Source organism: Anomaloglossus baeobatrachus, chromosome 8 (assembly GCF_048569485.1).
Source record: "Anomaloglossus baeobatrachus isolate aAnoBae1 chromosome 8, aAnoBae1.hap1, whole genome shotgun sequence".
NCBI lineage: Eukaryota > Metazoa > Chordata > Amphibia > Anura > Aromobatidae > Anomaloglossus > Anomaloglossus baeobatrachus.
The window spans coordinates 27,642,533-27,670,422 of NC_134360.1; the positions used below are offsets into that span (position 1 = coordinate 27,642,533).

At 46.3% G+C, this 27,890-nt stretch overlaps 1 protein-coding gene across 1 annotated transcript in view; it reads right to left on the minus strand.

Annotated features, from left to right (window-relative positions):
* Positions 1 to 27,890, minus strand: part of SUCLG2 (succinate-CoA ligase GDP-forming subunit beta) — a 271,295-nt gene that overhangs the window by 91,411 nt on the left and 151,994 nt on the right. Inside the window, exons 8-9 of the mRNA XM_075320699.1 lie at positions 14,178 to 14,339; positions 9,281 to 9,423 (exon numbers count right to left, since the gene is read on the minus strand). Coding sequence (XP_075176814.1) covers positions 9,281 to 9,423; positions 14,178 to 14,339 — 305 coding nt within the window. The remainder of the gene's footprint in view (positions 1 to 9,280; positions 9,424 to 14,177; positions 14,340 to 27,890) is intronic.

Below are 27,890 nucleotides of genomic sequence, written 5' to 3' on the forward strand. Positions count from 1 at the left end.
CGCTCGTTTGCCTTTTGTCATAGACTTGGATAATGCATCAGGTTTCCCGTGCGACCTGGTGCATCATTCCACTACTCCAGGGATGATCTTGTAGCAAAGGCAGAATGGGGGACATCACTGCTCAGACTGTTATCTCCTCTACATTGGATCTGTACTATTCATTTAAGCCAGCCCCCTTCTCTTCTGTTTCTGCATTGTTTGAGAAGGGGGCTGGCTTAAATGAATTAGTACAGATCCAGTGTACAAGCGATAAGTCTGATTAGTGATGTCCTCTCATTCTGCCTTAGCCACAACACCACAGCAGGAGTAGTGGAATGGTGCACCAGGTCACACGTGAAGTCTGATGCATTGTCCAAGTCTACTACAAAAGGGAATTTGCCACTCAGGAGAGCGTTTCTATGTCAGAAGTGACAACTATTTAGGCCAGGAGGAGTAGAACGGTGTAGAAATGCTCTCCTGAGCGCTCGTTTGCCTTTTGTAATAGACTTGGATAATACATCAGGCTTCCCGTGCAACCTGATGCATCATTCCACTACTCCAGGGATTGTCTTGTAGCAAAGGCAGAATCAGGGACATCACTGATCAGACAGTTATCACTTATACATTGGATCTGTACTATTCATTTAAGCCAGCCCCCTTCTCAAACAATGCAGAAACAGGGGAGGGGGCTGACTTAGCCATTGATGTCAGAACTGACTCCTCCTCTGTTTCTGCATTGTTTGAGGAGTCAGTTCTGACCTCAATGGCTAAGTCAGCCCCCTCCCCTGTTTCTGCATTGTTTGAGAAGGGGGCTGGCTTAAATGAATAGTACAGATCCCATGTATAAGTGATAACTGTCTGATCAGTGATGTCCCTGATTCTGCCTTTGCTACAAGACAATCCCTGGAGTAGTGGAATGATGCATCAGGTTGCACGGGAAGCCTGATGTATTATCCAAGTCTATTACAAAAGGCAAACGAGCGCTCAGGAGAGAATTTCTACACCGTTCTACTCCTCCTGGCCTAAATAGTTGTCACTTCTGACATAGAAACGCTCTCCTGAGTGGCAGTTTCCCTTTTGTAGTAGACTTGGACAATGCATCAGACTTCCCGTGCGACCTGGTGCATCGTTCCACTACTCCTGCTGTGGTGTTGTAGCTAAGGCAGAATGAGAGGACATCACTAATCAGACTGTTATCGCCTATACATTGGATCTGTACTAATTCATTTAAGCCAGAGAAATCTCTGTAGGGTAAGTTCACACAGTGCGTTTTTCGCGGCGTTTTTGCGCGTTTTTCGGGTGCGTTTTTGCTCAGAAAACTGTATGACTTTGCTTCCCCAGCAAAGTCTATGAGTTTTCATTTTTGCTGTCTGCACACAGCGTTTTTTTTCAGCTGCGTTTTTGTGGTGCCACAAAAACGCAGCATGTCAATTATTCCCACGTTTTTCACTGCGCTTTTCATCCATTGAGTGAAATGGGATGTTGAAAGACGCAATGAGAAACGCAAATTGGTGCGTTTTGGTGCGTTTCTAAGACCAAAAACGCAGCTATAAACGCAGGAGGTGGGTAGTAAAGTGACGTGTACAGGAAGAGGATTCCTTCTGTCAGTATATACAGAAGCGTGAATCCTCCCGGTACCGTCACCGCCGCTTCCACCTCCCGTCCTGTGCATGTATGCTGCCGTGCGGTGTCATGTCTGGGCGGGAGGTGGAAGCGGCTGCGAAAACAAAAGTGAACAGTAGAAAAAAAAAAAAAAGTTATACTCACCTGTCTGCAGCCTCCCGGTGCCATGCCCGCTCCCAGATCCTCCCGGTCCCGCCGCTCCGGGTGTGTGCAGTCTCCCCGGGCAGTACGATAGATGCAGGACCTGGCGATGGATCACCTGATGCAGTCACCTGACGCATCAGGTGATCGTAAGTCTCGGGCTGACGCCAGCGGCCGGCCGGCTTCACCTATCAGCGGATGCGTCAGGAGACTTCATCCCTGATTACCGGCAGCTGCTGCAGCGATCGGACAGGATCAGACTCCCACCCCATCGCTCCAAGAGCTGCCGGTAATCAGCACATGAGTATTTTTTTTTTTTGCACCGATGCATCAGCTGATGTGTGATGTGATTCAGCCCCTAGAACCAGACACATCATCTGATCGCTTGGCCTTCCAGCAAACCGATCAGATGATATTGGATCCGGATTGGACGGCGCGGGACCCTTGACCCAGGATTACTGCGGAGGGGGGGGTTCTTTATTTCAATAAAGATGGAGTCACTAATTGTGTTGTGTTTTATTTCTAATAAAAATATTTTTCTGTGTGTTGTGATTTTTTTTATCTTTACTAGAAATTCATGGTGGCCATGTCTAATATTGGCGTGACACCATGAATTTCGTCCTTAGGGCCAGCTATACAGCTAGCCCTAACCCCATTATTACCCAGCGAGCCACCCGGCATCAGGGCAGCTGGAAGAGTTGGATACAGCGCCAGAAGATGGCGCTTCTATGAAAGCGCCATTTTCTGGGGTGGCTGCGGGACTGCAATTCACAGCGGGGGTGCCCAGAAAGCATGGGCACCCTGCACTGTGGATTCCAATCCCCAGCTGCCTAGTTGTACCCGGCTGGACTCAAAAATTGGGCGAAGCTCACGTCATTTTTTTTTAAAATTATTTCATTAAATTCATGAAATAAAAAAAGGGCTTCCCTATATTTTTGGTTACCAGCCGAGTACAAATAGGCAGCTGGGGGTTGGGGGCAGCCCTTACCTGCCTGCTGTACCCGGCTAGCATACAAAAATATGGCGAAGCCCACGTTATTTTTTTTTTTTTGGGGGGGGGGTGGGGAAAGAAATCCTGCATACAGTCCTGGAAGGAGGATGCTGAGCCTTGTAGTTCAACAGCTGCTGTCTGCTCTCCTGCATACACTATTGGATGGAGGATGCTGAGCCTTGTAGGTCTGCTCCCCCTGACTCTCCCTCAAGCATACAGTCCTGGATGGAGCATGCTGAGCCTTGTAGTTCTGCAGCTGTCTGCTCTTCTGCATACACTAGTGGAGAATGAAGAACACATTGAAGAAGGAAATGACATCAGACCTTTTTTTTTTGTTCACTGATAAACGCATAAAGACGCAGTGAGCAAAAACGCAGCAAAACGCAGCAAAAAACGCACCAAATCGCGTCAAAAAACGCGTGCGTTTTTTGCCGCGGGTACGTTTTTGTGCGTTTTTTGCCGCAAAAAACGCACAAAAACTCAGCGTCAAAAAAACGCAGTGTGTGAACCTAGCCTTAACCATTCAGAACAAGCAGAGCTGCAGTTTAAAGCATGGAGGAGGGAAAGAGCAGCAATCTGATAAAATAAAGAAGCAATTTTGGCAATTTTAAAGGTTCCTTCCTCACTACTTTTTAATCTATGAATATTTTGACAACTCCAGCAATGATTTAGTCAAGGCAGACCCAACCCCAAACAAAACCTGTGAGTGATAATGACTTTGCAAAGTGTTTTATTTAGGCTAAGTGCACACATCAGTTTTTTGCCATCAGGCACAATCCGGCGAAAAAAGTGATGCGACGGAGTCGGCGAAAAAATGGATCAGTCACATTAGTTTTTTCCATCCGTTTCTTCCGTTTATTGACGGATCCGTTTTGATACTGAGCATGCTCAGTTCAAAAAAACAGATCCGGTGGCCGTAATACGGTTTTTGCCGTATTACGCCGGATCCGGCGTCCATAGGCTTCCATTATAAAACACGCCGTACGGTGCGATATGTTTTTTTTTGCCGGACACAAAAACGTTCACCTCAACGTTCCATCCGGCCGCCGGACAAGCAAATTTTGCCGGATCGGCCAAAGCCGGATGGAATGCAAGACCATCCGGCGCTAATAGAAGTCTATGGGGGAAAAACGCATCCGGCGTCAACAGACGCCGGATGCGTTTTTTCATGCTTCTGCCGGATTGCGCTTGATGGTCAAAAACTGATGTGTGAACGCAGCCTTAGTTTTAGGGTAAAGTATTTGTTGCAAAAATTTCTGCACCATTTCTGCATCTTTTGGCAGGAAAAAAAAACAGCGGCAAAAATGTTTATGCATTTTTGATGCAGATTTTTCTCATGCACTAGTATGGGTGAAACCTGCAACAAAAAAGCTGAAGGAATTGACAAATCTGCAAGGAAAAAATACTCAAAGTGTGAACGAGACTTTAGGCATCTCATGTATTTTGCAGATTGACAAATCTGCACTGAAAAACGCATCAAAAAGGTGACAAATCTGCAGCGTGTGCACACAGCCTTAGGCTACTTTCCCACTTGCGTTCAGCGGAGTCCGTCACTATGGAGAATAGCGCAGTCCGTTAACACACTGCGCTATTCTCCATAGACTTGTATGGACAACGCACTGTAACGCCAGTGTCAGTGTTGCATCCACTGGACGACGCAGCGTCGTTATTTTGCAGCTGCGTCGGGCGGAAGGAACGCTGCATGTAACGTTTTGTTGAGCGATGGAAACCTTTATTTTTCACTGCGCATGCTTTTTTTTTTTTTTTAAATCACAGAAACTTTATTTTGTTTTTCGGTGGCCGAACATTCAGCTGAGCGGCCGGCCGCCGGCATGTGATAGCACTCACCTGATTGCCCGGCCGCCGGCATGTGATAGCGCTCAGCTGATCGCCCGGCCGCCGGCATGTGAGAGCTCTCCGCTGATCGCCCGGCCGCCAGCATGTGATAGCACTCAGCTGATCGCCCGGCCGCCGGCATGTGAGAGCTCTCAGCTGATCGCCCGGCCGCCGGCATGTGAGAGCTCTCAGCTGAGCGCCCGGCCGCCGGCTATTGAGAGCGATCAGCTGATCGCCCGGCCGCTGGCATGTGATAGCACTCAGCTGAGCGCCCGGCCGCCGGCTATTGAGAGCGATCAGCTGATCGCCCGGCCGCCGGCATGTGATAGCACTCAGCTGAGCGCCCGGCCACCGGCTATTGAGAGCGATCAGCTGATCGCCCGGCCGCCGGCATGTGATAGCACTCAGCTGAGCGCCCGGCCACCGGCTATTGAGAGCGATCAGCTGATCGCCCGGCCGCCGGCATGTGATAGCACTCAGCTGAGCGCCCGGCCGCCGGCTATTGAGAGCGATCAGCTGATCAATCACAATAGTCGGCTGCCGGTAAAACTGTAAAGAAAAAAAAAAAAGCTTTCCGTTGTTTTGTACGATCCGTAGCATCCGTTGTGCCACTATATGCAACGCATCCGTTGCATCCATCACACAACGCAATGCGACGGAAGCCGTCCAACGCAAGTGTGAAAGTAGCCTTGCCGTTTGTGAAACCCACCAGCGCTCGTAAGCAGCTTGGAAACATTCAATGAGTGCATTTAACCTTCTGTATAACGAGTTCAACTTTTAAATGTGTTAATTACAGGCTGTTTACAGAAGTACGTTGCGGTCTCCAATTATTCCGACGCTGCCACAGATGTTTGCTCAGAAACAATTTTCGTCTTTGTTTTAATTGAGGAGAGAAGCCGAGGAAAGGTGCAGCGCCTGCGATAGCGATTAATAGGGAGGAAGAGAAAATAACTCCCTGATAAGCGGAAAATAAAATAATTAACCTAGGAGAGGGCGAAAAAAAGCCTCGGGGAGGATGGAGACCGCCAGACACAGCCCTCGCCTCTCGCCGGATTTCACCCGTGCTCACTGTAGATAATGCAGAGGAGTCAGATACATAGGCGGGAGGCTGACGAGAACACTAGTGCCAAGCGCGCTCCGACACCGCCGCCATTCAGCAAATGTAATTCTATTAGCGGCAGATAGCAGGGACTCGGGGGTTCTTGGGATTAGACCACGACACACGACCTACGTGACGGTAAAAAAAAAACCAAAATAGGCTCTTTTAGAAGGGAAGAAAAGTTAACCCTTCAAGAAATAAAAGCCTAAAGCAAGACTGAAAAGGCTTGGATGTGCGGCAGCTATAAGCAGTGTGTGACAGCTAGGAGCGACGATCAACGATCGCGAAAACGGCAAATATCGTTGATCGTTGACACGTCGCTCCTAATCATAATGTCGTTGGTGTTTCATTCTGCAGGTTGTTCGTCGTTCTTGCGGCACCACACATCGCTGTGTGTGACACCGCAGGAACGATGAACATCATCCTACCTGCGTCCACCGGACATCGATCGCACCTCCCCCTTGAAGGAGGGATTGCTCGGTGGCCACAGCGACGTCATAGAACAGGTATGTGCGTGTGACGCTACCGTAGCGATATTGTTCACTACGGCAGCGATCACCACATGCGATGTCGCAGCGTGTAAAGCACCCTTAACTCTTGTTAGCCTGCCTTTGTCTGTGGGTCGACACCTGAGTCTCTTTGTGCTGATCACAGACATAAGAGAAATTAGCCGGCAGAGAAGCCACAGATCCTGACGCCGCCATGACAGTTGACGGTGCCCACAAAAATATCCTTGCAACACCAGTATTGTTTATGTAGACACTATAAAACCAGTTTGATGGGCAACAATGGATAACAACGTATGACACGGAGATTGGAAATGACCATGATGAAGCCCCCCGACATGTAAACTCCTGCGCCGCGCACCATTCATCACAGGACAACTGCAAGTCACAGAACGCGTTGCAAATTCTCGTTTTCTGCATAGATGGGCCACTAATTAGACTAATGTTTTATTTCTTCTGTAACTCGGTGAAATGATTTATCTGTACACCACTCATAATCAATTACGCCGCACACTGGGACCAATTACAAGTACGATCCAGACTCCCAGGCACCGTTTTATATATTTATTTATTTTTTTTTACACGAGAACGGAAAGCAGATCAGTACGCAAGATTTGCTGGGTTTCGGATTCTCCGGTGTCATCGTGCATCGGGATTATTTTTTACTGTGTTGCATTAAAAAAAATCCCAAAGTGTAAAGTTTGACTTTTATATAGTAAAATACTAAAAAGAAAAAAAATGGAAAGTGAGGAAAAAAACAAAAACTTTGTGAAACACAAAAGTCCATAAATAGTGACCTTGTTTGACTCATTATCCCATTAAAGAGTTTGTATGAGACTAGCAAATACTGAAGCATTCAGCTAAAATAGCACCCCCTATGGGTTGCTTCTGGTATTGCAGGTGAGTCCCATTCAAGTGAGCTGCAATACCAGACACAACCTGTGCACAAGGAAGGCGCGGTTTCAGGAAAAGAGCAGCCATGTTTTTCTAATATCACACAAACCCTTTAGGCCAGATCAGGACTGAAGCACTTGAAAAATAGTTATTGGAGCCATTGCAATTTTATTTTTATTATTTGCAATAAAAACTTTCTAAAAACTAAGATCTGGAATCTGTCAAGGGCAACCGTTCCACTTTCTTCTTGCACTGGTTTTACCTCTATAGTATAGGTTAGTGCTACTTTGTTTTTAGTGTCATGGATCGGTCTGGCCTCCTATATGCCCAATGTGTATCCGAAATACTTGTGAAGACACAGCCCTGTTCAGGGGTTAATGTTCTTAATCTGGCCAGACATGGGTCCCTTTGGTGTGTTAACTCGGTTTGTTAAGTCATTGTTTTCCACTGGACTCATCGGAGAAATCCATTGTCTGACGAGGTGTATTGCTAATTTAATGTAAATCCCCTCAGCCTCTCTGTCTACCTCACTCAGAAGAGAATTATACAGGAGAATTAACTATGTGGATTGGAATACCCCCCAATAAGAGCACAGCCTTAGGGCCGCTTTACACGCTGCGATGTCGTTACCGATATCGCCAGCGTGCATACTGGCCCCCATCGGTTGTGCAACACGGGCAAATCGCTGCCCGTGTCGCACAACATTGCCCAGACCCGTCACACTACTTACCTGCCTAGCGACGTCGCTGTGACCGGCGAACCGCCTCCTTTCTAAGGGGGCGGTTCGTTCGGCGTCACAGCGACGTCACTAAGCGGCCGCCCAATAGAAGGGTGGGGCGGAGATGAGCGGGACTTAACATCCCGCCCACCTCCTTCCTTCCGCATTGCCGGCGGCCGCAGGTAAGGTGAGGTTCCTCGTTCCTGCGGTGTCACACGGAGCGATGTGTGTTGCCTCAAGAACGACGAACTACATCGTATCTGCTGCAGCAACAATAATTGAGAATGGACCCCCATGTCACCGATGAGCGATTTTGCACGTTTTTGTGATGATGCAAAAATCGCTCATAGGTGTCACACGCAGCAACATCGCTAAAGCGGCCGGATGTGCGTCACAAATTCCGTGACCCCAACGACTCCGTATTAGCGTATAAAGCGGCCTTTATTCCATCAATCCGCTGAGACCATCATACCCTGGGATGAGTGACCGGGAAATATAAAAAGGGACTGCTTGAGTCACTAGGGTGTTCTTTTGCTTATATGGCTTCAACTTAGAGGTTTCGGTCCTGGTTGGAAGTCCTTTACCCAGTCTAGGCACTTCGGCGCTGGTTAGGAGATCAGAAACTGGATTATATTGTGTATGAGTACAACTGAGGATTCTAGGATTCGGCTGGAAGAAACCCAGATTGGGATGATTCGGTTACCAGGCTGCGGACTTTGCGGTGCTCATGATGCTTCCTATGCTTGTCACTATCCTAACCTCAGTGGGTGCTGCTGGTTTGGGGTATGTGGCCCTGGAAGCTCCGAAAGCAGGAATTTTCTACTCCATGGTGAGCCAGCGGAAGGCCGAAGAAACACGGCATGAAAATCAGAGCGAGTGGAATGCGATAAAACATCGCATTCCACTCGGACCAATATTAGCCTATGTGTCAACACCCATGAACGATTATTTTCTCAGCCCTAATCAGACCGAGAAAATAGTCGCAGCATGCTGCGAGTGCAATGCGATCCTTGTTTCTCTCGCACCCATTCAAGTCTATGGGGCTAGAGAAAAATCGCACTGCACTCGCGGTACACAGGTGTACTGCGAGTGCAGGGCGAGAACAGCAATAGCTGGCAACGGAGGAGAGAGGGAGATAAATCCCTCCCTCCCCTCCTCAGAGCCAGCCCGCCCCCCGCAGCTGTGGTCCGATCGAACAATCGGACCTCAGTCGCAGTGACACTCGCATGACACTCGGCTCCCACTGTGCTGCTGGAACACAGTAGTCCCCAGTGTGGCCCTGGCCGAAGTCTAATATTGTGGTTCCCGCACCCTGTGTTGTCTGAGTAGTGTTCTGCCCACAGTTAAGGAGGTCGGGGGGTCCGGTTGGGATGAGCCGTGGTCCATGCGGTCTTTCTAAAGGCCACCGGGCCAACGGACGAGAATACCCACTAACTCCTGAGTCTCCACAATATTGGCAAGAAAAACAAACAATGGATGTCCCTTGTCCCTACCTTGGGGTCAGCGGTGAGCAGCTTGAAGGCCTGGTACACCTGAGACTCCTGTACACCACCTCCGAGATCAAGGAAGTTTGCCGGTTTACCGCCGTGAAGATCGATGATGTCACATGTAGCCATAGCAAGACCGGCTCCGTTCACTGGGAAAAAATAAAACAATGGATATAAGAATTCCAATAATTCAATGGAGAGATACTTAAAGGAATATATAATACTTAAGCAAACGAGAAAAAAAGAAATCCGGCACTGCGCACTCTGAAGAAGCCATAAAGAATAACTTCAGGCGTCATCGGAGTTTAGAGGTGCCCACTTGTGACATCCAGGAATTAGAAGAAGGCGAAAGTGGCAAACGCCATACATAAAAAATGTACACTCATTGAGACAAAAGATTAAAAGATGCAGGGTGTTGAGTAGCGACAGCCGTTTCGCATTTAGCATGCTTCAACCGGTGTCACCTGGGACCAGATGAAGCATGCATAATGCGAAACGATTGTCATTTCTTAACGCCCTGCATCCTCCCGCAGGTTTTAATCTTTTGTCTCAATGAATTAAATTTTTCTTGCTTCATGGGTTGATTTCTACTTGCCCTTCTCTGGCAATCTTGCTTTGGTTCCCGCCGGATTTTCCAAGACTTTAATTTCATCCACTGTGTATTTGTATGGAACAGGGGTTGGGAACCTTTTTGGCTGAGAGAGCCATGAACGCCACATATTTTAAAATGTAATTCCGTGAGAGCCGTACTCACCGGGGGGAGCAGCGGTGGTGGAGCGGCTCAGAAGGTCCCAAGAGGCAGGGTAGGCAATGCTGCAGGCACAGAGGAGTGGGTGTCGCGGCTCAAGAGGATCAGTGTGTGGAGGGTTGGCGATACTGCTTCGGGCTCATGGGGTGTCACAGCGGTGGGTGCTACTGATCTGCCAGCAGGCTGCTTTGAATCTCCCGCAGTTGACAAGATCGACTTCAAGAAAATGGCCGTGGTACATGCGCACGATGGACTTCAAGAAGGCCACGGAGGCAGTGCAAGCGCAGATAGGACTCTGCGGCCTTCTTTAAGTCCATTGCGTCCATCTGCGCATGTGCCACGGCCATTTTCTTGAAGTCGATCTCATCAACAGCGAGAGATTCAAAGCAGCCCACCAGCAGATCAATGGTGCTAGCCACCGCGACACCCCATGAGCCCGCAGTATCGCCGACCTAGTGCCACCACTGCCGCCCCAGTAAGCCATATGCGGTTTGTAAGACGCACCCCCATTTTTCCCCAAGATTTTGGGGGAAAAAAGTGCATCTTACAAACCGGAACATACAGTATTTTTTTTTTTATTAAAGATTTGTCTGCGAGCCAGATGCAACCATCAAAAGAGCCACATCTGGCTCGCGAGCCATAGGTCCCCGACCCCTGATATAGAACGTTTAGCTATACAGCCGGCAGTGCAGTATTTTTTTGGCCAGTGTAGTATTTCTCCTTTTCCTAAAGACAAGTATTATGTATTGAGACAAAAGGTTAAAACCTGCGGGAGGATGGAGGGCATTAAAGAGAACCGGTCACCACTTTTTTGGCCAATAAGTTGCGGCCACCACCACTGGGCTCTTATATACAGCATTCTAACCTGCTGTATATAAGAATCCAGGCCGGGGGTATAACATAAAAAACACTTTATAATACTTGCCTAATGGTGGCACGGTTGGCCATATGGGCGTCTCCATTGTCCGATGCCGGCGCCGTCTCTTTTGTCCATCTTTGTTCTCCTTCTCTAGCCGCGGTGCATGACGGGTCCGACGTCATCCACACTTGCCTGCATTGAGGCCCTGAGCAGGGCAGATCAAAGTATTGTACTGCGCCTGCGCAGGACCGGCGAGTGTGTATGACGTAGACGCGTCATGCACACCGGCTTAAGAAAGAGGACAAAGATGGCCGAAAGAGAAGGCGCAGGCACTGGATAACGGAGACGCCCATATAGCCAACCGTGCGACCGTTAGGTAAGTATTTTAAAGTGTTTTTTATGTTCTCACAGTGGCCTGGGCTCTTATATACAGCATGTTAGAATCCTGTATATAAGAGCCCGGTGGTGGTGGCCGCAGCTTATAGGCCAAAAAAGTGGTGACAGGTTCCCTTTAAGGAATGAGAGCTGTTTCGCATTATGCACGCTTCAACCGGTGTCACCTGGGACCAGATGAAGCATGCATAATGCGAAACGGCAGTCTTTCCTAAACGCCCTGCATCCTCCCGCATGTTTAATCTTTTGTCTCATTACCTAATACTTGTTTGTATTAAAAGGCAAAATACTACACCGGCCAACCAAAAAAATACTACACTGACTGTTGTATAGCTACACGTTCTATACAGATACACAGTGGAGGAAATTAACTAAGTCTAGGAAAAGCCTGCAGGAACTAAAGCAAGATTGCGTAATAAGTTACACATCGTCATACATGGCAAGAGACGAGGAAAAAATAGACGCCACGTTTACGCACCAGTCCTCCTCCTCCGCAGCCACGGATATAGTCATTAGGGTTAAACATTGCGGGCTTTCGTAATAATTGACTTATCCGGAGTTTATTGACAGGTGCATCCATCCTCCCTCCCGGTGCCCGTCATCTCTTTTGGTGTTTGATGTATATGAAATTGCTCCGGTATAAATTGCTGTGCAGATGAATCTCCGGGAAGCGCGAGTCACAATAACCGGCTCTAGTCGCGGTATTTTTTTTTTTTTTTTACTGCCGGGTGATTGAAACCTATGATAGTAATTTGCAGGTCTGAAAGGCTCCTCTACCACAACTATTAGCGAGTCCCTCTGACAGCGCCAATTACACTTCTTGCAGGAAACGCTGGAGCACGGAAGGGGAGTTTTTTGCTTCTTTTTTTTTTCCTTACTTTTGTTGTGAAGACATTTTTCAGTTTTGCTGTGACACATGGCGTGGCGCGGTGCAAGCAGCTGCGTCCGCAAACTGAACACCAGCACGTTGTTGACGCCGGTATTCCCTTGAAATAACGAATTCTGTAACTTCGTTCTTGGAACTCCGCATTGTGCCGTTCCTCCTAGAAGTATTGGGGGGGGGGGGGGATGATGTCTCTTTAACACTGTAATCATCTGTTAGAACGGATCCTGTACAGATCCATTGGCAATAAAGTTCTGCAAAAAAAACTTTTGCCGGATCCATTTTGTTTTAAAAAATTGGACTTAATGGAGAACGGATCCTTTAGTATCAATCTCGCTCGTGTCACTTGTAAACTCGAACAAGGTTAAGCGATACATTCACGTAGAAGCACGTGAGTAACTTTGTGAATTCACTACCTGCTTGTTCAGGGTCTGTACAAAGTTTGTTCTCAGGCCACGTTCACACAGCAGGATTATGAACAGGATTTCACATCATTATTTGTAAGACAAAACCAGGAACAGGTCAAAAATGTAAACGTGGTGCAGTGCAAGTGTTCTGTGATTGTTCCACTCCTGCATTAGGCTTACAATTACTGATGTAAAAGACTGAGCAAACAGGTCTAATGGATGTAGTCCTTCTTTGGTATCCTTAATAACCAACAGAATTGAGACCGCAGCTCTGGGGTATAATTCAGGAGGTAACGCAGGACCAGTACAGGATCAGTAATGCATGTATACAATGACTGCAGCAGCAGAATTGTGAGTGCAGCTCTGGGGTATAATAAAGGAGGTAACACAGGACCAGTACAGGATCAGTAATGTAATATATGTACACAGTGACTGCACCAGCAGAATAGTGAGTGCAGCTCTGGAGTATAATACAGGAGGTAACGCAGGACCAGTACAGGATCAGTAATGCATGTATACAATGACTGCAGCAGCAGAATTGTGAGTGCAGCTCTGGAGTATAATACAGGAGGTAACGTAGGACCAGTACAGGATCAGTAATGTAATGTATGTACACAGTGACTGCACCAGCAGAATAGTGAGTGCAGCTCTGGAGTATAATACAGGAGGTAACTCAGGATCAGTAATGTAAAGTATGTACAAAGTGACTGCACCAGCAGAATAGTGAGTGCAGCTCTAGAGGATAATACAGGAGGTAACTCAGGATCAGTACAGGATCAGTAATGTAATGTATGTACACAGTGACTGCACCAGCAGAATAGTGAGTGCAGCTCTGGAGTATAATACAGGATGTATATCAGGATCACTAATGCATGTACACAGTAACTGCACCAGCAGAATTGTGAGTTAAGCTCTGGAGTATAATACATGATGTATCAAATGATCAGTAATGTAAAGTATGTACATAGTGCCTGCACCAGCAGAATAGTGAGTGCAGCTCTGGAGTATAATACAGGATGTATATCAGGATCAGTAATGCATGTACACAGTAACTGCACCAGCAGAATTGTGAGTTAAGCTCTGGAGTATAATACATGATGTATCAAATGATCAGTAATGTAAAGTATGTGCATAGTGCCTGCACCAGCAGAATAGGGAGTGCAGCTCTGGAGTATAAAACAGGAGGTAACTCAGGATCAGTACAGGATAAGTAATGTAATGTATGTACACAGTGACTGCAGCAGCAGAATAGTGAGTGCAGCTCTGGAGTATAAATACAGGACGTAATTTAGGATACATTGTGTTGATACACAATGTATACAGAGTCTATGTGGAGTCTATAAGATAATACGCGGAGTATACCAGAGTCAGTGGCGCTTTAAATGCTTTGCATCTTGCAAATTCATGTCTTGAATTGAAATACCGGCTCATCAGCCGCCGCGATGTCATGCACAATATTGTTAGTCAAAACTAGACATGAGAACAATACAAACACAAGGATTCCATTGTTCCCACTGTCACTGAAACACAATCACCAAACTGGTTATATAAAAGCGGTGTTAAATGAACAGTCTGCTGATACAATAGATCTGTTACAATACTTCTGTTCTTACCAAAGCAAGCAATGTTCCCATCCATGCCGATGTACTTCAAGTCATATTTCGCGGCCTCGCTCTCAATGGGATCGGTTTCCGACGTGTCATCCATTGCAAAAATCTCCTTTTGTCTGAACTGCGCGTTGTCGTCAAAGTTAATTTTTGCATCAAAGCACACGACTGTGGTGAGAGAGAAAAGAAGACAGCGTTCATAATGAATGGAACGTTACTGGACGCCAATGCCATTCTTCCTCAAGCTTAGAAGATTTAGGAACCACAATGCAAAAATAGAAAAGATACAAAACGGATCTTTCTACGTAACAATAACACAAACATCTATTATCTATCAAAGGACCGACTGGTGGATGAATGAGCAAATCCAGAGAAAGGAAAGTATTAGGACGCAGCCATTACTTCCTATTGTTTTAATGCTTTATTGTTTGGTGCCGCTAATTGGGTTCACGGAGTACAAGCCGTTTGATCGATTATCCCGGAAGGCATTATGCTCCAATGCGCCAACAGAAATGACAATGGGACAAGCGAGATAACGGTAACGATACAAGAAATAGCAACATTTAGGCAAGTTATCTGACTTTCTTGGTTATATATATATATATATATATATATATATATATATATATATATATATATATATATATATATATATATATATATATATATATATATATATATATATATATATATATATATGAGTGTATTAAAGAAAACCTGTCACTTGTTCAAAAAAAATTGAGAAATACTTTTCTAGAAATCCCTGAGCTCCCCTGATCCCGTTGCTCTTTTCCGTTTTGCTCTGCGTTGCTCCATTGCAGAGATATTCACATTTGTTTCTTCTGAAGGGCAGCATGTGAAATCTCTACTTTTCAGAATCTCCAGAGTCTTCGCAGGAGGTGTGTGCCTTAAATACTTATGTTAAAAAAAAAAACCTGAGCTCCCCTGATCCTGTTTTCCGTTTTGCTCTGCATTACTCCATTGCAGAGATATTCACATTTCTTTCTTCTGAAGGGCAGCATGTGAAATCTCTACTTTGCAGTCTTCTCAGGGGACATGTGCCTTTGCCCTGCTCTCCCAGATGCTGTCATTCATAGCTCAGCTTCAGATATTGCTGAGTTGTGATTGGCAGTGTCAGTGAAGAAGGTGAGAAAGCACACGCCCCCCAGAGAAGACTCTGAAAAAAATTAGTAAATGTTTTTAAAAATAAACACAAAACAAACCCAAAAACAAACCCCTGAGCTCCCCTGATCCTGTTTCTCTTTTACGTTTTGCTCTGCGATGCTCCGTTGCAGAGATATTCACATTTATTTCTTCTGAAGGGCAGCATGTGAAATCTCTACTTTGCAGAACCTTCAGAGTCTTCTCAGGGATTGTATGCCTTTCCCCGCCCTCCCAGATGCTGCCAATCATAGCTCAGCCTCAGGCATCGCTGAGCTGTGATTGGTAGTCAGGGAGTGAGGGGAGAAAGCACACGCCCCCCCGCAGGCACACGCTCCCCAGAGAACACTCTGAAAAAATTGTACTAAATATTTTTCTTAATAAATTAAAAAAAAGCCTTGATCTCCACTGATCCTGTTGATTTTTTTTCCATTTTGCTCTTCATTTCTGAGTTGCTCCATTGCAGAGATATTCACATTTGTTTCTTCTGAAGGGCAACATGTGAAATCTCTACTTTGCAGTATCTTCAGAGTCTTCTCAGGAGGTGTGTGACTTTGCCCCGCCCTCCCAGATGCTGCCAATCATAGCTCAGCTTTAGAAATTGGTGAGCTGTGATTGGTTATCAGGGAGTGAGGGGAGAAAGCAAACGCCCTCCCCGAAAATTGAAAAAAATATGTAGTAAATATTTTTCTTAAAAAAAAAAAAAAAACAACCTGAGCTCCCCTGATCATGTTCCTGCTTTCCGTTGTGCTCTACGTTACTCCGTTCCAGAGATATTCACATTTGTTTCTTCTGAAGGGCAGCATGTGAAATCTCTACTTTGCAGTATCTTCAGAGTCTTCTTTGGGGCATGTGCCTTTGCCCCGCCCTCCCAGATGCTGCCAATCATAGCTCAGCTTCAGACATTGCTGAGATGTGATTGGTACTCATGGAAGGAGGCGAGAAAGCACACGCTACCCAGAAAAGACTCTGAAAAAACTTAGTAAATACTTTTCCTAATAAAAAAAAAACAAAAAGAAAAAAAACAAAAAAAAAACCACAAACCCCCTGCGCTCCCCTGATGTTGTTGAAATGTTCAGTCTTGCTTTGCATTGCTCTGTTGCAGAGGTATTTACATTTGTTTCTGCTGAAGGGCAGGATGAGAAATCTCTACTTTGCAGAATCTTCAGTCTTCTCTTCTCAGGAGGTGTGTGCCTTTGCCCAGCCCTCCCAGATGCTGCCAATCATAGCTCTGCCTTAGAAATTGGTGAGCTGTGATTGATAGTCTGGGAGTGAGGGGAGAAAGCAAACGCCCCCCCCCCCCTTCCCCAGAAGACTAAAAAAAATATAGTCAATATTTCTCTTAAACAACACAAAAAAACCCGAAAACCTGAGCTCCCCTGATCATATTCCTCTTTTCCGTTTTGCTCTACGTTACTCCGTTCCAGAGATATTCACATTTGTTTCTTCTGAAGGGCAGCATGTGAAATCTCTACTTTGCAGAATCTTCAGAGTCTTCTCAGGGGGTGTGTGCCTTTGCCCCGCCCTCCCAGATGCTGCCAATTATAGCACAGACATTGCTGAGCTGTGATTGGTAGTATCAGGGAGGGAGGAGAGAAAGCACACGCCTCCCGGAGAAGACTCTGAACAAACACCCTGTTGAACTGCAATGCGGAGATTTCACATAGTGTGCTACAAAATAAATGTGAATAACTCTGCAATGGAGCGACGCAGAGTAAAACAGAAAAAAGCGTGAGAATCAGGAAAGATCAGGGAATTTTTTAAAAGTAATTATTTAACACCTTTTTTTTTTTTTTTTTTTTTTTTTTTTTTTTTAGCAATTGCCAGGTCCATACACAACAGACAGAATCTATTTAACTTCGCAATTTCAGCAAGAACGGATACACTTAATGTATTGGGAGTGACTTCTTTTCCTAAAATGTGGTGTCAGAAAAATAGGTCAGGCATGTTGGATTTTAACATGCCTAATCCTAAATGTGTATGTGCTTGTTGTATCTGGCTGCAGCTCAGTCACCAGTCTCTACTGAGCATGCCCAGATGAGTTCAGTATGCTGGTCAATGATGGGGGTCAGGTCCTGTCCAAATAAGTTTAACACATTAATGACCAATGCCAGCAATTTTGACTACTGTACTTCAACCAGTAGGCTAGTCAAGTGTCATTGTGCAGAAACGCATGAGAATTCGAGTCAGGGCTTAAAGTGTCCTGATTTATTTAAGAAGCAAGAAAACTAGAAATGATGGATAAGAGAAATAAAAGGTTTCTCAGTCTGCAGGATTTTCTGCATGTTGCTAAAACAAAACAACTCTTGTGGGAGGAGACGGGAAGGGGGGAGGCTCCTGCTGAAGCCAACTCTCTTCCTGGACAGGCAGAAGAAGGAGTTGGGACATGGATGAGCTCCTGAGACTCTCAGAAAAAAAAATCTTCACACTCTCCTTAGTTTTGTTTACATTTCAGACAAAATAGAATCAAAAGGAAAAAATGATTAAAGGAGATTAGGCGAAACGCGCGTGGGCCGATCCCAACCCTGGGAAGTGATGGACCATGTCTTGTGCGATAAAGAGAACAGATGCATGACTCGGCTTTCATTGCCTCTATTAATTTCATGTGTTCCGAGCGATATGTTCTTGTAGATGTCTGGTTGTACATGAGCGCTCAGACTTTCTTCTGTATATAATTAGATTTCCTAGAATGAATGCACATCAAGTAGTAAAGGGGTGAAGACATAATTATGTATATTGACTTCTCCCCAGCAGCATGTCCACTATCTTGGGATTTTATTTGACTCCGATCCCCCTTTCTTCCCTACATCCAATCACTCTCTCATTTATGTCACCTCCACCTCAAAAACATCTCTAAAATTCAACCTTTCCTTACCATTGGCTCAAGAAAAATTTATTTATTCTCGTCTGGAGTATTGCAACTCTCTACTAATCGGTCTTCCTCTTACTAAACTCTCCAATTTCCAATTCATCCTGGATGCACCAGCCAGAATCATATTTGTCTCCAACCATTACACCGATGCCTCCACCATGTGCCAGCCATTGCACTGGTTACCCATCCGCTACAGAGAACAATATAAACTAATCACTCTCACCCACAAAGCTCAACACAGTTCTGTACCGCTCTACATCTCCTCATCATCTCTATCACTCTACCCGTGCCCTCTGTTCCGTTAATGACCTTAGACAAACATCTTCTATAATCCGAACTTCCCGCTCCCGTCGACTTCGAGAGCTGCGCCAATTCTCTAGAATGCACTAGTAAGGACAAGTCGATTAATTCCCAATATCCACAGTTGTGAATGGTGGACCCTGTGTTATCTACTGTATGTAGAGGTATTACCAGTCATTGTAGAGAAGGAGGAAGAGGTGAGCTGTGATATCACTTTTTGTGAATGGTGGATCCAGTATTATCTACTGTATATAGAAGTGCTATCAGTTATTGTACAGGAGGAGGTGAACTGTGACATCATAATGTGAATGGTTGGTCCTTTGTTATCTACTGTATATAGAGGTGTTATTAGCCATTGTACATGAGGAGGTGAGCTGTGACATCACCTATTGTAAATGGTGGATCCTGTGATATCTACTGTATATAAAGATGTTTTCAGTCATTGTACGGGAGGAGGAGGAGGAGAAAGTGAGCTATGGTGTCACCAATTGTGAATGGTGGGTCCTGTGTTATCTACTGTATAGAGGTGTTATAAGTCACTGTACAGGAGGAGGGGAGCTGTGACAACATCTATTATGAATGGTAGATCCTGTGATATCTACTGTATATAGAGGTATTATCAGTATTTGTACAGGAGAAGAAGGTGAGCTGTGATATCACTTTGTAAATGGTGGATCCGGTATTATCTACTGTAAATAGAGGTGTTATCAGTTATTGTACAGGAGGAGGAGGAGGTGAGCTGTGATCAGTTTTTTGTGAATGGTGGGTCCTGTGTTCTGTACTGTATATAGAGGTATTATCAGTCACTGTACAGGAGGAGAAGGAGGTGAGCTGTGATATCAGTTTTTGTGAGTGGTGGATCCTGTGTTATCTACTCTATATAGCGATGTTAACACTCATTTGTACAAGAAAAGGAGGAGGTGAGCTGTGACAATATTGTCAATGATGGATTCTGTGTTATCTACTGTATATAGAGGAGTAATCAGCGATTGTCCTGGAGGAGGAGAAGGTGAGCTGTGATATTTTCTGTGAATATTGGAGCCTGGGTTACCTACTGTTTAAAGACATCGTTGCATTCCTGTCTGTGATAATGAATCTACTGAAAAATTATCTGCACAGAATATAAAATGTGAGTCTAATATAAGGCCTTGTCCATGTGAAAGGTGCAATGTTTTTTTCTATGGATAGTAATATGGAAAACTGAAAAACAAAAAATAAAAATTAAATAAAACTAATGTAAGATAAAAACAGACTTAAAAAGAGATGATTTTCTGTAACATTTCCTTTATAGGAAGGGACAGAGCGCCTGTGTAGAAGTCATCGGGTGCGGGGAGAGTGAAGGGCCTCTATACAGAGATATTACAGGGCTTGACTCAGACACTTCTCGCCTGTCTTCAGACGCTGAGGAACGTCGCTATCGCCAGACGAGCCGTCTGTGCCGGGGAATGAGTCCAATACTGAGCGGAGCGCTACCAATAATGAAGCTCAGGCGCAGATGATAGCATTCTGCAGACAGCCCTAACGCCAAGCACGACCATGCCATCTGGAGAAACGGAGCACCGGACCGACGGATATTACGTCAAACCGGCAAGATAGCGGGAGAAATTTACAAAGTCCCAGCTCCCAAGACTTTTTGTGTATTATAGCACTAGGTGGATGGGTACAATATGGCAGCTTTAATAGCGCAACGATTCCAGGCTGGAGAACAACGCAGAACAACTACCGACGGATCGAGATTAACCCATTATTTAATCCCAACAAGTAAACAACTCCATCACGGCCGACTTCACTTTAATTGACTTTTTTTTTTTTTCCTCCATTTTATTATTTTACAAGTGAATGCGGATTGCAGAATAACATCGCTGAGAACAGATGGCGGCTATCTTATACATACAAGAGCGCTAAACTGCGGAGGGGAAATTTTATTTGACCATTACCAGACAATTAGATATTTAACTGGATCTAAACTACTCCTGTAATGGTCGGAACGTACGACTCCAGGAAGAGTATTTACATTTACAGCGATTCCTCACTCCTGAGGATTCTCACTACGCCCTGAAAAATGCACAGATTGCTCCCGGGATGCACGTCACCTGGGTATGTCCGTCCCCGGGCCGGCACCGGGACTACAGGACTGCTCGTATCTCAGCCTTTCATAACACATAAGGGAATAAGACTGGTGGAGCTCGGGAATAGTCAGGAGCAACATCGCTCAGCTCTCGGCTATTTCCAGGAAAGTATCACAATGTCGCTCAGCTCTCGGCTATTTCCAGGAAAGTATCACGATGTCGCTCAGCTCTCGGCTATTTCCAGGGGAGTATCACACACAATCTTGCTCAGCTCTCGGCTATTTCCAGGGGAGTATCACACACAATGTAGCTCAGCTCTCGGCTATTTCCAGGGGAGTATCACAAACAATGTCGCTCAGCTCTCGGCTATTTCCAGGGGAGTATCATAAACAATGTCGCTCAGCTCTCGGCTATTTCCAGGGGAGTATCACAAACAATGTAGCTCAGCTCTCGCCTATTTCCAGGGGAGTATCACAAACAATGTAGCTCAGCTCTCTGCTCTTTCCAGGGGAGTATCACAAACATTGTAGCTCAGCTCTCGGCTATTTCCAGGGGAGTATCACAAACAATGTCGCTCAGCTCTCGGCTATTTCCAGGGGAGTATCATAAACAATGTCGCTCAGCTCTCGGCTATTTCCAGGGGAGTATCACAAACAATGTAGCTCAGCTCTCGCCTATTTCCAGGGGAGTATCACAAACAATGTCGCTCAGCTCTCTGCTCTTTCCAGGGGAGTATCACAAACATTGTAGCTCAGCTCTCGGCTATTTCCAGAGGAGTATCATAAACAATGTAGCTCAGGTCTCGCCTATTTCCCACGCTCTACCTCCGGTGGTCAGGCTGGGACGCAGGACTGTATAGGACCATCCCTTTAAGCAAGAAGAAGAGTTTCTCATTGGGCTCCTGTATATGTAGATTGTATGTTCCCAGATTACATCCTTTAGTCCCAAAAATATCCCGACAAGTAAAAGGCCTTCAAGCCCATGCCCCTTCCAAACCCAGGCCCTTCCTCCAATCATATTGGGGCTCCTTGTAAAGACTGAGCAATCTAGGGTCATAAAAGAATCAAAAAATATTTTTTTTTGGGGAGGGAGGAGTAGGCTAAGTGTGGTGTCAAGAATATCTGTCCACTCTTCTTGTCCTCTTTCTGGAAGGCCTCCAAGCCCATGCCCCCTCTTCCAAGCCCGTGCTCCCCTTCAAAGCCCTCCATCAAGCCCAGGGCCCTCTCCAAGCCTAAACACCCCATCGATGCCCACCACAACCCCTCCAAAAATAATTGGACATTGGGGCTCCTTGTAAAGACTGAGCATTTTGGTGTCACAAATAATTTCAACAAGAGTTTGTGGGGGTTAGGTGGTGTCAAGAATATCTGTCCACTTTTCCAACCCTCTCCTTGTGAGGCCTCCAAACTGAGGCCCCATTCAAGCCTGTGCTCCCATCCAAACCCACAACCCACTCCAAGTCCCCCCTTCAAGCCCATGTCCCCCTCCAAACCCGCATGCCCTCCAAGCCCACGTTCTGATCCAAACCCACATTCAAGCCCATGCCCTCCTCCAAACCCACATCCCCCTCCAAGCCCGAGCCCCCTCCCTCAAAGCCCAGATTCCCCTCCAAGAATAACTGGATATCGGAGTTCCTTTTAAAGATTCAGCATTCTGGTGTTGCAAAGAGTTTCAACAAGATTTTTGTGGGGGTTAGGTGGTGTCAAGAATGTCAAGTGGTGTCCACTTTTCCAACCCTCTCCTTGGGAGGCCTCCAAGTCGAGGCCCCCTCCAAGCATGCTCTCCACTCTGAACGCACACTCTTCCCCAAGCCCACGCTCTCCTCTAAGCCCCCCTTTAAGCCCACATCCCCCTCCAAGCTCCAATTCAAACCCACATGCCCCTCCAAACCCGTTCCCTCCCCCTCCAATAATAATTGGATCTTGGGGTTCCTTATAAAGATTGAGCATTCTGGTGTCACATAAGAATTTACAAGATTTCAGTGGGGGTTAGGTGGTGTCAAGAATATCTGTCCACACCTCCTCCCCTCTTCCTGGGAGGCCGCCGGATATTCCTGTAGAGTTGGCAAGTATGAGGTAAAGTGAATTGACCCCCATACATTTGACATTTGCAAGCAAGTGTACAGAATGGGAATGCCCCTCAGTTGTAAATTCGTGATACATAGGTAAAGATGGTTGACCTCGGGGAGATCAACATCCAACACCGCGGAGACACCATCACGTGTTTCTCAACGCAGTGACACTAGAACAAGGCCCCCCTGGGAAAATATGCAAAACAAAAATGCCGCGGAGACACCATCACATGTTTCTCAATGTTGGCAGGAAACTAGCCAGGTCTTTCACCGGGAAGGAACAACCACGGGAAGGGTAGTCTCCAGTCAAGGAAACTGCCTATACCAAACATGGTATCCATCCACAGACAGCTGTTTCGGGGTATTTGCCCCTCATCAGTGTGAAGTAGGAAACTGATGAGGGGCAAATACCCTGAAACGGCTGTCTGTGGATGGATACCATGTTTGGTATAGGCGGTCTCCTTGACTGGAGACTGCCCTTCCCGTAGTTGTTCCTTCCCGGTGAAAGACCTGGCTAGTTTTCCTGCCAGCGTTGAGAAACATGTGATGGTGTCTCCGCGGCATTCTTGTTTTGTAAATTCGTGATATTCTGCATTAAAACTACACGCTGGCGGGGTCTTTGTCCGTACCCTTACACCAATCAAGACTTTTTTCAGACTCCTTATTGCTCAGACTGAATACGCCACTTTGGACAAAGTACCTGTTCTAGCGAACCCTAGGTATATATTTTCCTAGGAGAGTTGTGATGGTGGCTATTTTTGCCTCCCTCAAATCATCCGACTTTTCCAAAAAGTTAAACAATTATTTTTTATTTTGATACCAAATTGTCTTCCTCATTCCGGAGCGAGTAATTCATTTTTCCTGTAAGGATCACGGTTGACTCCTTACCGTCCTCATGCTTTGGGTGCGGAGGAAGCCTCTCGATTATATTGTCCACAAGGTTGCGAGTCCGGGACCATGGGCGTCTCTGATGTTGGCTGACGAATGAATCGCCGCCTACGGATCGCAGACACGGCCGGCTACAAGGTGGAGGTGACGCATGCACAATGTTGTCTCAGCGTGATGTGAAGGAGACGGCGTCTTGTCAGGATTTACACAGCCTAGGAAGACTTTCTTTCCCCAAACAACGCTTAGTCATAAGACGACCAAATATATTACAGACTCGGAAGTCAAAGCCACTCTTCTTTATTCTCCGGTGTGACTCAGCCGAGAAGAACTGAGGAGAACATCCGTAAAAAAAGACCACCCCATCCCCCCCCCTCCAGCCGCCATTTGTGATCTGCCTCCATTATTTTCTAATAGACCTCTCGGGAATTAGATTACACGCCTGCCCTCTCGGAGATGCGCTGATACTATATTTCCAAAAGAACTTCAAAGTTTTTATTCTACTGTGTGTTCTGCTTACCGTGCAAATATCTGATCTAATGCACAGGACGCCGCGGGTACAAATTCCTATTAAGTTAGACTACAGCTAAAAATTGACTTACAATTCCTAAATTGAAAAATAGAGCGAGCGCGGGGCTGCTTTTGGCAGGTTTATAGCGTAACACAGATAAGCGGTAATCCTCGAATCGGAAGAGGATAAAAACCTATTGGTTTTTACTTTACAATTTAAATCTAATATCGGAGTCGTTACGAAGCCATTTGGCTCGGAAATCACTGGCGTCCAATGTGAAACATTCAGATTTTACAAAAGGATTGTACGGGACCAGAAGCGAAGACGCAGACAGCCTAAGGGTGGTAGGGAAGGTCTCAACCGGCTCGATGTACCTCACTGCTGATTTTTCAGGATTAGCTTTCTGATGACGGAAGAAGGAAATGTAAAAGAAAAAAAAAAAAAAAATATATATATATATATATATATATATATAATACATAAACACACACACACACACACACACACACACACACATACACACACATTTTTTAACCTTTACAACCAAACCAGACATCTTTTGTCCCCTCTTCTCATAGGTGTTGAGCCCAACTCTACGAGCCCAAGTTGTACCCCAAATTCATTTAGTTTTTTAACATATAGTAAGAATTAGTGATGAGCGAGTACTAAAAAGCTCGGGTGCTCGAAGCTCGGGCCGAGCCTCCCAAGATACTCGTGTACTCGGCCCGAGCAACGAGCCCAATGTTATCCTATGGGAGACCCGAGTATTTTTGTGAAATGACCCCCCGGCAGCATGGAGAAACCCTAAAAATGTCACAAAAGTCTCAGAAGAGTGCTCAAATGACATGGCAACAGCATGGGGAAGACCCCTTGAAGCATTTATCACTCAAAAGTCACAGCTGTGAACAATTTTGTCCGCGTTTTACGCCATTTTTACGGACTCACCAGAAAACCTTCCAAAATGACCCCAAAATGATTTTTCATGGCGGAAATGTTAAGGGCACATACCCAATAGTGAGATAGAGCTGGTGTATGTTACTTTTTGAGATCAATACATGAAAGATTTTACGTGAAAACATTGTGTGGCACTCCGATGTCCCTGAGAAGAGACGTACATGAAGGCCTCTTGAGTCTAATGTGCCCATTTTGAGGAAGTGAGTCTTTGTAGTATTTTCCTTTGCCAGGGCAGTCCTAAATTGTGAGGTTCACCAATGCCCCTGCATACAGACGTGCATGAGGGCCTGTAAACCTGAAGTGCCCATTGTAAGGAAGTGGGTGTATTATAGTATAGCCCTTAGGCAGGGCAGCCAAAAATTGGGAGGCTCCACGTTGTCCCTGGATAGAGACGTGCATGAAGGCCTGTAAACCTGAAGTGCCCATTGGAAGGAAGTGGGTGTATTATAGTATAGCCCTTAGGCAGGGCAGCCAAAAATTGGGAGGCTCCACGTTGTCCCTGGATAGAGACGTGCATGAAGGCCTGTAAACCTGAAGTGCCCATTGGAAGGAAGTGGGTGTATTATAGTATAGCCATTAGGCAGGGAAGCCAAACATTGGGAGGCTCCACGTTGTCCCTGGATAGAGACGTGCATGAAGGCCTGTAAACCTGAAGTGCCCATTGGAAGGAAGTGGGTGTATTATAGTATAGCCCTTAGGCAGGGAAGCCAAACATTGGGAGGCTCCACGTTGTCCCTGGATAGAGACGTGCATGAAGGCCTGTAAACCTGAAGTGCCCATTGGAAGGAAGTGGGTGTATTATAGTATAGCCCTTAGGCAGGGCAGCCAAAAATTGGGAGGCTCCACGTTGTCCCTGGATAGAGACGTGCATGAAGGCCTGTAAACCTGAAGTGCCCATTGGAAGGAAGTGGGTGTATTATAGTATAGCCCTTAGGCAGGGCAGCCAAAAATTGAGAGGCTCCACGTTGTCCCTGGATAGAGACCTGTTAGGTTCTTAGTGCCTCCGTGCTTGCATTTAAAAACCGCACGTGTGTGCCTGTTGGTGGCAGCTTTCCGCTGCATTTGTGTGAGTTTTGCAAAAACTTGGATATAACACACAAGTCTAGTGAATACACATCAGCACAGCATTGCAAAATGCGCAAGGGCGTTGTCAACGAACAAGGAAGTGGACGTGATGGTGGTGCAGGCAGACACCGAGGTTGTGTGCAAGCTCTAATTTCGCCACAACAAAGGGCCACATCTAGTCGCTCGCACGTCCTGTCCCAAATTCTTGGGGACCGCAGCAGTACACCGCTCTTGAACCAAGACCAGTGTCAACAGGTTGTTAGTTGGATAGCGGATAATGCTTCCAGTCAGATTGGCACCACCACAAACACTCTGTCTTCCACACGGTCAAGTGTCAGTAGCCGTGATACTGCACCGCACATTTCAGAACCTGATCCTCCTTCCTACCACCAGGCCGAGTACACGTCCACGGACATTACTGATCCCACACTTGGACACTCGGAATAGCTGTTCGTTCACGTTTCCATTCACAAATTCTGGCCTCTCGCCAGCTCCTGTTGAAGTGGGCCATGACGAGATTGTATGTACAGATGCACAAATATTTGAGCAGCCACGTTCTCACGAAGTTGGCAACGTGTCTCAACAAGGGGTGGACGATGATGAGACACAATTGTCAGGAAGTCAGGAGGAGGAGCAGGGTGCGGAAGAGGAAGACGACGTGGTGGATGATCCAGTAACTGACCCAACCTGGCAGGAGGATATGCAGAGCGAGGACAGCAGTGCACAGGGGGAGGGAGGCGTAGCATCACAACAGGCAGTAAGAAGCAGAGTGGTGGCCCCAGGCAGACGTCAGTCAACTGTTCCCCGGAACAACACGACACAAGGTGCCTGTACAAATGTTAGGTCTTCCCGAGTCTGGCTGTAATACTATTGTATGTATTGAGGATTTCGATTGCGTTAGGGCAATGACAACCAGAGACGAGTTCTTGGTGCAAGACATTTATAATATGCAACCAGCAAATATGTACATAAACGGAACAAAAACACAGTAGAACATAAATACAGGAAATACCTTCCAGGGACTGAGCGAAAGGGAATTCCCGGGACCGCGCACCGGACTCCCCCAGGGAGACCACCAACAGCAAACCCCTATACAGGGACTGTCTGGCAATCACCCCAGAAGCCCTAAATGCGCAGCAGCCGGGACACAAAAGGGCAATAGGTAAGTCGAAAAATGTCTGTACGTGATGTGAGTCCAGAGTGGTATTAAACGGAAGGAACCGGGCAGAAGTTCCGACCAAAGACGGCAAACGGAGTCCAGGTACAGCTAGATGATACCAGATGAAGTCCAGAGTCGGTGTCGGTTGTTTTCCAAGAGGATCCGAATAACAATCAGGAACCAAAAGCAGCAGGGCAGGAGCACACAGGAAGCAGTATACTCAGGCACTGGACTAAGCTTTAGGGGCGGCTTTTAAACAGATGGACAGGAAGTAGGGCAACAGAACAGAAAACTCCATGTTAACAAAGGGCAAGCTCTTTCAAAAGAAAACTGGAAAACCCGGAACTCTGACACTGGCAGTTTTTAAGTTGGCTCCAGATGATTCTAAAAAGGCCATTTGCAACACCTGCCATGCCAGCATCAGCAGGGGTACCAAAACTAGCAGCCTGACCACCACCAGCATGATCAGGCACATGTCAGCCAAGCACCCGACTTTGTGGGAAGTACAACAGAGTCGAGGAGCAGTGCTTGCTGATGTCACTGCTACGTCTTCGCTGGTTGTGCATGCGAGCCAATCCCCTGTCCATGCTGCCTGCGAACAAGCCTCCTCCACTCCTGCACCTGCAGTTGCCTACGCAGAAAGAACACCATCATCAAGCACGTCCTTGTCCC